This window comes from Bombus fervidus, chromosome 14, assembly GCF_041682495.2.
Source record: "Bombus fervidus isolate BK054 chromosome 14, iyBomFerv1, whole genome shotgun sequence".
Taxonomy (NCBI): domain Eukaryota; kingdom Metazoa; phylum Arthropoda; class Insecta; order Hymenoptera; family Apidae; genus Bombus; species Bombus fervidus.
Window position 1 is genome coordinate 1,031,846 of NC_091530.1, and position 13,402 is coordinate 1,045,247.

At 41.0% G+C, this 13,402-nt stretch overlaps 1 protein-coding gene across 2 annotated transcripts; it reads right to left on the bottom strand.

The window, feature by feature from the left end:
• Positions 1-823: 823 nt before the first annotated feature.
• On the bottom strand, positions 824-13,147 carry Verm (LDLa and CE4_CDA_like_1 domain-containing protein vermiform). 2 transcript variants are annotated; one of them, XM_072017237.1, is made up of 6 exons: positions 13,014-13,147; positions 10,668-10,800; positions 9,277-9,389; positions 4,663-4,812; positions 3,273-4,195; positions 824-1,804 (listed from the first exon to the last, which is right to left on the bottom strand). In XM_072017237.1, the coding sequence occupies exons 1-6, from the start codon at positions 13,096-13,098 to the stop codon at positions 1,571-1,573; spliced, it is 1,638 nt and encodes a 545-aa protein (XP_071873338.1). In that variant the 5' UTR covers positions 13,099-13,147; the 3' UTR covers positions 824-1,570. The 2 variants fall into 2 exon arrangements, with proteins under 2 accessions (XP_071873338.1, XP_071873337.1); XM_072017236.1 differs by lacking the exon at positions 9,277-9,389 and adding an exon at positions 9,455-9,585.
• Positions 13,148-13,402: the final 255 nt, after the last annotated feature.

Sequence of the window (13,402 nt, forward strand, 5' to 3'; positions counted from 1 at the left end):
CAGAGAATGTAAATAAGCAAACCAAATATGTAAACAAATGAGAAAAATCTGAAAGATAAATACAAGATATTTTTATTAAGAAGCAAAAATAAAAAGTTTCGTTTCTGTTTGTCAGTTCAAAGAAAGTGCAAGGAATGTTTGCTTATTTAGGCGACGATTCAGGACTCGTGATCGAAAAGGAATGTTGTCCAAAATGGAAAGGTGCCCGCAGGGTTTTCCATGGGAAGGGGAAGGACGAGTCAGTAATGACATTTTACGACCTTAAAGCTGGCGCCTACCAATAACTCTCAAGGCTGTGGAGAACGTATCATCGCGTCGAATAACTAAATTTCCTTCCATTCGAAAGTTTCCGAAATTGACTCCTTCGTGTTTCACTTTTTTACCGTTTCCTTTTTGCATCGAATAGATTGGTTACCATGTGAAACGTTACGAGGAAGCGTTCGAAAAGAGAAAAGTGCAACTAAATCATATCGTAGAGGAAATAAAATTTATGCTTGAATCTTCTTCATTTTTTATCTAAATTATATATTAAATAAATATTATTTTAAGATTATCAAAAATCAATTCTTGTATAATATCAAAAGCTAGTTTCAAGGAAACAAGAATGCAAATGATTAATTATCATTGTTATGTTATTAAAAGTCGAGGTTCTTGAAAATTCTGGGAATAGGTAGAAAAAAATTTCGGTTTTATGCAGGCTAATTCCTTAATCGTGATACAACCAGGAAGGATTCTACATTTTCGACATATTTATACCAATTGCATCACGATTTCGAAATCACTTTATATATTCAACAGGTCTGGAAAAAAATTCGAAAAGTCCTCAGTTTCGTACAACGTTTATTGTGAAATACTTTAATAAAGACTCTAAGAATTACTTAATTACTCTCACGCGTCTCTTAAGCACTAACGTTAACCAAGTGTACAGTGTACACGGTTCGGCGCGCTGCGACGATACCGATCGATGGATCAATACGTACAACGCTCCGCAGAAGAAAGGGATAAGGATCGGAAGGGCAAGGATACGGTGGTTATGTACAAAGATGAATAAGCTTAATCGAAGAACTTGTTCCTCTATGTTACGGAAAAACAACTCCTTCGTTCTCTTTTCATTTCTTTCGATCACCATAATCGACCACAGAAACGTTTCGCGAACGTTTGCTAGGGGAAGTCAGACCTACGATACTCTTCTGCCACAATAACACGAATGCAACTCAAGAATCTCAGAAAAATGATAATTTAACGGTTATCCCACTTATAAAATTCTGTTCCAATAATATCACAATAAAAAGAAAAAATATCTCAACTCACGAAGAATTTCTAACTTATCTACGTATAATAAAATACATCGGAATCCTACTGCACTTGTTTCTCGTTTCAAAATTGAAATCAACCAGACAACGTCAAGTCGATTATGGTAAGAGATTTCTCATTTCCGTTCGCGACACGTTTACCGCGCGACGGTTCGACGCGTGTGTTATCCAAGGAAAAACCTTTTGATGCGTTACTTTAGCGTGGTTTCTCTTAGGAACACGCGCCACACGATCTATAGATCTCTACCATGAAGTGCTCATTTGTTGGCGGTGAAACCGTCGCCGGTAGGATCGAGCAGCCACGGGTAATAATTCGGGCACTCCATGCAGGTGAACAAGCGAAGAGTTTCGCCAGGAAGTTCTCTGGTTGTCAAGGGACAGGCATTAGGGAGAGAACAGTAGGGCTGGCCCTTCTCGTCGCAGGTTTCTTTCCAATCCTGGAAGTCCCTCAGTGCCGAGAGTTCTGTAGGAGTTTGCATCCACTTGATTACCTGCAAGTGGTATGAGAAGGTATATAGTCGGACGAGACTCCAGGCAAATGTTGGCTGAAATAACTTGGCTATAATGTCTTTCTCTCGGTTTGAAATAGAAAATTTGAAGTAGCAAGTTATTGAATCGTTTAAAAAATATTATTTCGTTTTACAATTTATGCGAATAATAACCTTTGAGTTTTGCGAATGTCTAATGAAATATCGTTTATATGTACTGTTTACTATAGAAAAAGGATTAAAACAGTTTTTAAATTGTGATGTTCTTCTCCATAAGACATATAAATGATATAAGTATAAATGACAATTTAGTTAATGCTATTTTAGTTAATGCTTCCGTTTAAAGCCCATTAGTTTGTATTCAAACAAACCCTAATCGAAGCAAATTGACTTAGATGAACGCGAAGTTGAATTCAAGTAGCTCGACTGATCTGGGAAAGAATTTATGTATTACGAGTTTGTATTCGCTCGATTAGTAGTAAGTAGAACGAGAACGTATTTGATCGGACGGAGCACGAAATTAATTTCTGATAAAAGTGACCTGTCTGCGGTGTTGGTATCTTTCTGAGGATTAGAGAGATTTCTTATCGGATGGTTTAAGATCGTTAGCTTATTATCGAGCCATTTGGTTGATTGTTTATATTTAATTCGATTTTTGAAATTGTCTCGAAATCTGATTTCACGAGCAAGATTCACACCAACCTATTTAATCTAGTGTTACTATCGTTTAATTTTTTAATCTTCTTCGATGTAATAAGAAAGATACTCGCATTTAATCTATCGTTGTTATTTTATAAGAGTAATCAAAGTAGGAATCGTGTTCGAGAATCGAACGAGGACGAAACTAACACAAGTAATTTTCGGTGGTTTACGAATCGATCGTATAAGATCCAACAAATACAGTGGAGCAGTCAGAGAAATACAGAGAGAGAGAGAATTTCGCGATATCGCGTGACTATATTGAAAACGGAAAATAAATCGACGCAAAGCGAAATAAATAAAAGCAAGCCCGAGGCTTGATGGATCATGAATGAGAAACGTCGTGATGCGGCGAGATTGAAACCGGCAGATAAATTGGAATAAGCTAGGAGACTCGTAATAACAGCCTTGGCGAATCTCTTCGGAATTAAATATAATCTCCGTTTAACTTGTTTAAAGGGAAGACAATGCGATTCTCAAAGACGCTTTAAATAATTTTTAGATTTTCCAATATTTTAAATTATAATTTTTTAAAATAATATTCAAAATCTTTATGGTTTCGTTTAAAATTTGCGATAAATGCCAATTAAATCACAGAAGCTTCGAGAAAAGTTCTTCCCAAGAAACAAATACAAATTCAAAATTCAATTTCTTGAAATATAAACTGCCGCCGTTTATCCAATTCCGAACCAACTCATATCGCACGGTAGTTCTAGGCAATTTCATCCTCCCAGATCAGACATTCCTCCAAATCACCATCAAACTCACTCACCTGAACCATGGTAACGAAATACACGTCGCTCCTGGCCAACATCTCCTCGATGAACTTGATCAATTCCTCCCTATACTCCTTCTTGCTCTTCAACCACGAGGCATGGAAGTGAAGACCAAGCGGTGCCCTGTTGCTGTTGAAGTGCCTGTTAAAGTTGTGTCTGAGCAGCCTGGCGAATTGTTCTCCGGTTTGAATGTTCGAGCAAGAGTCCACCATGTGACAACCAGGCAGAGACTCGTCGAAAGTGGGATCGTCTCTTCTGTCCAATTCGTTCATCACCATCTCCCAAACAGGATGCGATCTCGAGGGACAGTTTCCACCGTTTCCATTGCATTTGTGTGGCATTCTGAAGTACAAAGTGTACGGCCAGATGGGTACACGACCCAACGAAGCCGTGATGGAGGCGTCGTAGACGAAGAATTGGTCAGCCATCATTTCGAATTGTTTGTTACCGCCCACGCGAAGATACGGAGCTCTCATTCCGATTATAGAACCGTCGGTGATGTTTGCGAAACGTTCTATGATGAGTCTAGCTCCAGCCATCTCTGCCAGCCAGTCGTCGTAGGTTCCCTGGGTCCAATATTGTGGGTCGTCTTTGTGGGTCAAAGAGAACACGGCGATTTCGTGACCACGACGGTGAAGGTCTTGAACGGCGGAGTAATTTGTGTATTTGTGAGAGACGAAGAACGTGCCTCTGATCTGGCATCCGTTAGGGTTTTGACGTTGGCCATTGAAGATCTCTTCGTACAAGTCGATGTTATCTACGTTCACGGCTCCGTTGAATGTGATCGTGATCATTTGGGGTACCTGGGACGGCTCGATGTTTCCGGGGATCCTGGTTCCATCGGCGGAACAATAGCAGTCGGGGAGCACGCATTGCGTTGGATCGCAGTCTGGCGCGCGATTTGGATCGGTTTCCACAGCTGCGAAGGAAGATGTGGCGAAGGTTAATAAACAATCGTTAAGGAATTTCGAAGCTAACGCGAGTCTTAAGACTCTCGAGAGAGGATGTACGTCTCTGATGTTCAATTTTCATAGAATAATTAAAACTACGAACACATGTGATTTGTACACACATCGATTTGCATAATTATCAAAGTATAAAATTATGAATAAAACAAGTATAAAATCATTACGACATCGTTTATCGTAGTGGACGTACTGCGTTAAAGTTCAATTATACCATCTTTTCTTGCGAAATCGTTAAAGCGATATTAGAAAAACAGAAATTCGAATTTAAAGGATCGACGTTCAAAGTTTCCACTGTAACGTATGGACAGATTTTCCTCGCATCGACGCTGAAAGTCACCGATTGCTATACCTCGCTATCCGTACTCGTGACCAAAAGAAGCACGGATTGCGATCGCGAATCGATTAAATCGACACTTACTGCACGCATTCTCGTCGGATTCGTCCTTGCAGTCGGGTTTACCGTTGCAGAAGAGCTCCTTGTCCACGCACTCGCCGTTACCGCACGACAATTTCCCTTCGGGGCAGACTGGTTCGTCGGTCCTCAGGATGGGCAACACCTTACGCGGCTCTGCAAACGTAATCCTCGTTAACGGGCCGACTTGTCGGCTGATACGCGACAACCAATCGCTACTACGGGACCATTGGCGTTCACCATAGCTGTAACTTCTACTTTTACTTCGCCCAATTTATGTACAAAAGATCGTGGCGCGCTCACCAGTGGCGCAGGAACCTGTGACACTACTTGGAGAAATATATTCCCGAAGAAATCGATTAACCCTCTGTCAATGGAAATAGAAAATAGGTCTCGTAGTTAAAACTACTTACAGGATATAGGATACTATAATATTAGAATAATCGATTTATTTTCTGCATGGAAAATCTTTGGTAGGGTTAAAGGTTGTTACTGTGCGGGATTAATTGTGACCCAAAGCTACGGTACCTCGCCAGCTTGGATATTAAGTATCGGACTAATTACATCCTGTACGTCCAGTTACGGTTTCCTGCCAGTGTAATCTGGTATCTATGTACATGTGGACTTTACGTACAGACAGCTACGTGGACAGCTTTCTTAACACCCTCGTGATCGTCTTCGATCGTGAATGTAACGAAATTCACTTTGGAATACTACGGTCAGATACCATGTTTCTTACTTGTTTCTGTTTGTTCGCGTTATTTTGTTATTCCGGCTATTTGTAAAGGATATACGCGACGTGTTGTTATTCACGGCACAAGTTAAATCACGAAGGTGTTAAGCAATTTATCAGAGGATTTGGTTTGGCCTTGCGTTAACAGTTCCTACGCCACTGCGTTCAACCGGCCTTTTCGTTAGCCTCTCTTCAATTCCTTTTCGTTCGAGGAATTTCCCTGTGATTTCTAGTCGCCTAGCGACTGGAAAAGCGTAGCAGAACCGACGTGATGGGCGTGACGAAGGAAACGAATTAGAAAATTTAATAAAAGAAAATCCTCGTGAATCGGTCTTGAAGATCTTCTAAAAAGAACCGCGGATTTCTCCGGCGAATTCTTTGCTCGAGAAACCTTCAAGATCGTTGGGAATACGACGGAACGAAAGACACGAAACGGCGACAGGCAGAGTGTTGGAGAGACGAAACATCGACGAACTAACGTTGCCCATCACGAGAAGAGTTCACGTCGAGAGTATCGTTTGTATCGTTGGCTCGCAGCGATTCGCACGTAGCTAATTCCATGATTTATTACGAATAAACACATCGACTTACGAAAGTACTCGAATATTTATAAAAACTTTTCCTGAATATATCATGTACACTATACGAAATATTCTGTATAATATACGTAATATGTTCATAAATATTTTCAATGCTAAATCTTCGAATACTTTCGCGAGTCACTGTAAATAAAATGAGAAGAAATATGGATACACACGCACACACACGCACGCAGGCACTGTTGAGATAATAATGAGAGAGAATAGAGATACGTGGTGAAGAGATGGACTGTTGCGAAAGGCGAAAACAGGCAGCGGAGAAATAAAAAGTGAGACGGTGCCTCGACGTGCCACGCGTCGAGAGAACGAGCGCGAGAAAAGAGAATTGCAAGTGGACCAATACACGCATAGATATCCACATACAGGCGCATGTATAAACAGGTACACGCATACACATGGCTAGCAGAGAGAGAAAAAAAATAAAAAATAGACGGAGGGCACACGAGACTGGTCCGATTTAATTTCATTCGCGGCACTGCGCTTTCAACTCGTAATGCAGTTTGCTCGAAACATAAAAGAAACAAGATAATCTTCGCGGTTGAATTATTAACTCTGTAATTTTTCTCTTTTACCTTCTACGCCTTTTTCGTTTCGGTTATTCTAATTAGAGGTAATATTTCTTTGCCGAGCTTTTTAGTTCGCTTGAAATTACGAGTTTATTAAAAATCGGTCATTTTTTAATAGTTTCTGACGCAACAAGGATACATTGTTACGATCATTGACGCTCGAAAGGCAGAGCACAGGAACGAGGTTGTACCGTGTATTAAAATCAATCGACTGTAAAGTAAATAGATCGATAATTCACGGTACGTACGACGAATAAAAATGTTCAATATACATAATGTTCTCGAATATTATAGAACTGTCTAGTTCATTAACTTTCTAAACGTTTTTACCATACGGTTCCAATCCAGACAGATCGAAACTTTGGAAACAAGAATTTTCTAAGAAAGAGCAAACGTCATAAACGTTCGTAGATTTTCTAGCAGATGGAATCTACAAAATTCTCCTCGTAAATTAAGCTTAACATCGTACGAAGTGAAAATTCTGATGGCAAATAAAACTTAACGCCGTTTAAAGCGCGAACGATTCGACGATCGAACCAAGCGCCATTTGCATTTCCTTGAAAATGAGCAATCGCCTGTTTCTTTTCTCGCACGAAACCAAATCGGAGCAAACAGGTCTCGCGTGAGCCCGAGCAAACCGAGACGCGCGCTTCGAAACGGAAGCGGAGGAATTCGACTCGGTTGCGACGACAACGAGTGCGCGAAATAAAAAAAAAAAAAAAAATGACTGCAGCGCGAGAACATAGAGAGAGAAGATAGAGATCGGCAGCTGGAAAACGCTGCGTTCGCAACGGGATAAGATGAGATTAATCCGGTGAGAAAGAGAAAGAAGGAAGGAGAGAATTAATATGATTGATCGCTCGAATACTTCGCACAGGTTTCGAGCGGTAAAAGCGAACGAGTCGACTAAATAACAAGGAGCCGTTCTAAGGAGGCCAGATCGTCGAAGCGAAACCGATCTGGATGTGGACAGACAGAGCAAGAGAGACAGAGGCAGAATATAACGGGAGAAAGAAAGAGAAAAAGAGAAAGAGTGATATATGCGTATGTATAGCGAGACAGATAGACGAGAGACAGAGAGAGAGAGGGGGGGGATGGAGAGAGAAAATAGGAGCGAGATCAGCGATTGAGAACGTGCTACCTGGTACCTGGAGCGATCGCGAAGAGAAAGAATCGTGCGTCTGTCGATGTGTGAGTATATAGTACGTACATATGGTGTCGATATGTACAGGTGCAACAGCGTGTGAGCGTGAATTCTATAAAGCTGAAAAGTCATTGCGTGCCGAGGATCGTTTTCGGGAGATCGATATACGTGACGTATCGAAGCGCGGAACAACTCTATTTTCATGTTGAATCTAGAATTTAATAGTCGAGACGAACGGCGAATCTTTGAATATTTTTCTTTCGGTAACTTTTATGCGATTGGACTTAGATATGCCAGATATTTCGGAGAATTTGATCGTTAAACGAGCTTTCCTTTTTGTTCGATCGTTTAATTGTTAAATTCGAACGATATCGATGGCACGGAATGTCTTAACGAATAAATTTAGACGGTTTAGAAAGCAACTAGATTAGAATCGGCGAGATGGATGAAGCTTGTATATTCGCGGTGTTAGTGATGCGACGTGAATGGAGAAAATTGCGTGAATCAATCAGGAAGAGAGCATCGATGAGCTGGAAACTGGGTTAGATCGCGCTCGAGGCACGAGCTTCTCGTCTCCCGAGTTGCACTTTCGCTCAAAATCGAAACCAGTCTCTGGGCCGCGAATCGAAAGTGGCCGGACTGGAGATTACAACGTCTCGAAAGTGGTCTCGCGTGTAACGGTCGTGTATTTTCACTGCGGCCAACGTATCGAACGTTCGCACTTGTGCCGTTCGCGTAACTACGAGGTACCGTGACGAGGTGGAAAAATTTTAGCAAACTCGCGAATGAATCGCTTTTGCGTGACTTTAGAAAGTATAGAAAACTCGATTTCATTGAATGTTTAAACTTCGAGTATTTCCGTTGCAACTTTATATGTACTTCGATATTGTAATACTAGAATTTCGTTTAACTTGCGAAAGAATAACTTGGTTAGTCTAGTCTGTTCTCATTTTAATCCGAGATTTACATACTTGTTTAAGAATTAACGAAACATCGATGTTAAAAGCAAAGATTGATTCTTAATTCGTTAATAAAACTCGATGGTAAGAACGTAAAATTTTAAAGAAATACATAGATAGACGCGCAGAGAGTTAATGAAAATGAAAATGATGCGAAGGACGACGTTAATCGTTTGTCTTCGTTCGTGTTGCTTTTCTTTTCTTTTTATTCTTTCGGAGACGAGAAGGATCGTGGATGAATCTCAAACGTGCGCGAGAATAATCGTGCGTTAGTACTACCTTACGAATGGTGCTGGCTACGTTGCGAGTCTACGAAGGAACCGGCCTTCTCCGTATCTTATGAAACATTTTTCATCGTCCTTAATAGAAGGAGGAAAGAAAAATCTTCTCAAAATGGTGTTCTTTCCAAGGGAAGTGCGTTTAACCGACCTATCCTTACTTTTCTGTTCCTCGATTATATAGAAAATTAATCGATGGAAAAAAGGAGCACGAGTTACAACCCTCTCGAAGCTACAAATTTGTCAAAACCTGAACGATCATAAACGCATTCCCCGAGGAACAGATACACCGGAAACGGAGACAGGTACGTCGGCTCAACCTGGTCGATACATCGACTTACTCTCGAGCTTGTCACAGTTGGTGACTTTGCCCTTCCAGTCGCAGGTCTGTTTGTCCAAGTCAAAGGCCAGTCCACTGGGACACGTGATTTGCTTCAGGCCGGATTTCGTGCACCTGTTCGTGTCGGACAGAAAGCAAATCGCTCGGTTAAACTTAGCAATCAAAAATGCATCGCTTACTCTCGAGCTGGTCGCAGTTCTTCACGTTCGTTTTCCAGTCGCACGTTTGACGCTCGATGTCGAATGCCAGACCTGTTGGGCATCGTACGGTCGCCAATCTGGTCACCCCAATCTCGCTCGCTTTGTCGCATCTGCGATTCAAGTTTAACTCTTTCTAGTTTAAAAAAATATTTAACTCGTGGTTCTCGTCCAATTTTTGAACGTTTTAATACCCTGCTAAAAAAGCGTCGTTGTTATTCCTTTTATCGATGCTATTATTTTTGCTATTATATCTCGTACAACAAGGTGTAATCCTCTTACAGTTTATAGTATCCGATATACGATGTACAGTTGATCGTAAAATTATCTGGCTATGATAGAAATCTAAATAGATTGTATTGAAAATTATGAAACGGTAAAAGAGAAAGTCTAGAATAAATCTATTTTTAACAAACGTCTATTATCAATCGTGAATGAAATACAAAAGATTCAATGGGCTGCATACCGACTGACACCCACTGTACCTGCTACGCGTAGAACCCAGTACTATTTTGTCAATAAACGAACCCACGCAAAAATCGATAAAAACAGAAATAAAAACAGATTCACGAGGCTTGCGAAGGAATTCTCACTAGAACCAAGCGAATAAATCTTCCCTAAAGAATTCTATAAAAAAAAAAAAAAACTGTAATATAATCCGTATAAAAGGACGAGCGAAGATAAAAGAATCAAAACAAGGTTTTACGATTCGCAAGAACTCGTCGAATTCTTTCAGGATACGTGACGTTCCGCGACAGGATCTTGCTTTCTTGTTCTGAGAATATTTTTGCCCGCGTGTCCTTGACGATGAAATAGTTTATCCGTTCGAATGAGTCAGGATACACCGTCTGTCGTCATCGGCTGGAAGGCGAGTCCTGTATCTGGTATCAGGTTCGCCTTGAACCTTCCGACACGGAATTCGATCGCGAAGGAACCGAAGACAGGAATTCGCCGTCCGATCCTCCGCGACCGATCTTTCTCGTAAATATCGCTTCTACCGTTAACTTCACTGACCTTCGGTGTTATTTACGCGCTGCAGAATCGACTATGATCCATTACGAAGGATCGTGACGTCTTCGATTCGTATAATTGATTAGAAACTCGAGTATTTTTTTCATGCGAAATATTTATCTCTGGTTTGAAAGACGACGATTTAAAAATAAGAATTAGGTACAACGATTTAATGAAAAATTACCTCACGACGTCGCGGCAGTCTCCTTCGACGTTCAACCGGAAGTATTCGTCTCCTGGTCTGTCCTGGCATAATTCCTCGGCATTTGCGTCAATTCCATCAGCCCCTTCCTCGTCTTGCGCTCTGACCTGCGTTCCTGGAAATTAAAAAACGCTGTTAAACGATCGAGAAATCCATTAACGAATATATATAGCTTTCGTTTAAGAGTGAAAGTGGGAATTTACATGTTCTTGGGAATTATAGAAAGAAGAAAACTGAAATTCGTCGCTTTAACGGATTTGCTACTTCTACTGTTTAAGTACAATCGTAAAACTTGCTCTCCTCGTTTCTTATCTCGAATAAAAGCGATCTTCGAAAGCAAAGAGATACCACGCCTCGTTCTCCGGCTTTGACCACTAACAATTACGTACTTTCTATCATCGATTACATAAACGTTTCTCGATCCACGAGCACAATCTCTGACGTGACTTCGCAACATCGCTCCTTCCTTTCTTCGTCCCATTAAAGAAACGATAAGTTAAGTTAAACACGATTAAGTGCAAGTTCCTAGTTTTCCTTCTTTTGTAATAGCGTTAGCGAGTTAAAAAATACTTAATTTACTTTTCGTCCGTGTTTCTCCTTTCCTTTTTCTTTTTTTCTTTTTTTTTTTCTTGCCGATCTTGATAGACGAAAACATGTAAACGGAAAGTGAAAATAATCTCGTCTCTGGATCAGAAATATCCGAATCTTAATGGACACCGTCTAGGGGTACGCACCTACTGTTTTTTATTTTCACGAACCTCCGCAGTTAAATTAGAAGAAAAAAAGAAGGAAACGTCACCGACGGAGCGATTCGCGTGACATTTGAATAAGAAGGGCATAGATCGGTATTGTGAGGATCGCATAAGGAAAATGTCGCGATCGTTGGAAGCCACGATCTCTAGAGATCGTAAACCGAATACGACGGGGTCGGTGAACCCCCGTAGAAGTAGAAAGTCTTGGAAATGTCAGGGCAACGAGACACGAGTGGGGAGAGAAGCGACAGTGGTTCTCTAAAGTAGGTTCTGTCTGTCTTTCCCTTTACCCCTCTTGCCATAATCGAGCATCCTTGTTCGAACAAGTCTCGAACGTGCCTTCTTCTTCATCCACGAACACGAATCGTGATCCGTAATCGTGATCAACGCCACTTCCGGACAACTTGTCTTTGTTAAAGCTTTTGCATCGGCCGAAATAGTCTTACGAATCTCATCTCATCAACGAGACGATAAGAGAATTGTTTCTTGAAGCGTACGAATTTTATTTTATTGTCGAGAAGTTTACTTTTTAAATAGTTGCATTTTGGGAATAACATCGAATTTGTTTTGAATGTTTCAAGTTTGTTAAGATCGAAGAGTCTTTCGTGTTGTATTGTATTTTGTATTGAAAAAAGATCTTTCGATCGTCAGTCTGGCATTAATCGGTCGAGTTGTCGCGATCGAATCGACGTAGCTGTATCAAAGGAGCCGTTTGACATGTCTTGTCGCGGCTTCGATCGTTGAAGTCACCAGAACGTTCATGGCGCCGAAGAACCTATCGATCTCGAGTCATCTAAGGCGATTGTGAAACTACCGCGACGCTTTTCAGCCTTTGTTTAATTTTTATAAGTATCTCCGTTGATTAAAAAGTTCTATTTATTAAAAGAGATTTAAACGTAATTAATTGAGAAACAATTTTCCGTCCATCGAGGAAAATTAGAAGAACGCGAAAGTCATTTACTTTAAAATTATAATAGAAATTTTGCATTGAAATTGAACTGTAACTTGTACATCATTCGGAAGAACCAAGGAACGATAACGTTAAACGACGAGGGATCGTCGAACGGAAAGTTCTCGTGGAAACTCGTTTCGTCCGAAGGAAATTCAGTAAACGTCGAAAGCAACTTTCACCTGTAACAGGCATTCGAAGAATCGAAGCCTAGAAGGCCAGGTGTTTCTCTTTGACGAGAAATCACGTTTATCATCAAAGATTCCCCATCTTCCGATCAAACTTTCACCCTAAACACGATATTCCAACGTTACCGAATCTTCTGCTCTACTAAAACCCTTTAACGAACAAATAAATTATTTAAAATCCGACATCATCCAATCTCAACTGCCGTCAAACTTCTAAGAGCTCTTCAGAATTTAATCCTCCAACTCCTAACGCTTCCAACTTCCATCTAAATTCAAACTTTAAGATACTCGTTCGAATCTTAATCCAAAGCTTAAACGTTCTTCGAATCGAACTTTCTAAAAATATCGAGAAACCAATTTGTTGGGTCGATGTTTGATACAGATGAATAAAACACGGGCAAACGGAAATAGGGAAGACGTAGCAACAGTGTGTACTCACCGGCAAACAGAAAGAGAGATCCAAGAAGGAACAGGAACTTGGGCGACATCGTGGCCGCTGCCGCCGTCGTCGTCGTCGCCGTCATCGTCGTTGTTAGGACAAAGAGCGTCTGGACAAGCCGCGCCCTCTCGCCCCTCTATATGTACACCACCACTCCTTCCTCTTCGTCGAAGGACTTTCACCATCCGGATGGTGCTGCCACCTTCCCTGCGTCGTAAAATAGACGGAGAACAAGGGTTCCATTCCTTCCGTCTGTTCGTGGAGAACGAGAGGGGACCGTGGCATTCCATTTCGTCTCGATCTTCCTTGTCTCGCGCGATCCAATCAGATACTACTACTTGCGGTTTTTGACGAGAGATCGAGAGGAAGAAGATGAGCGATCGTTTTGG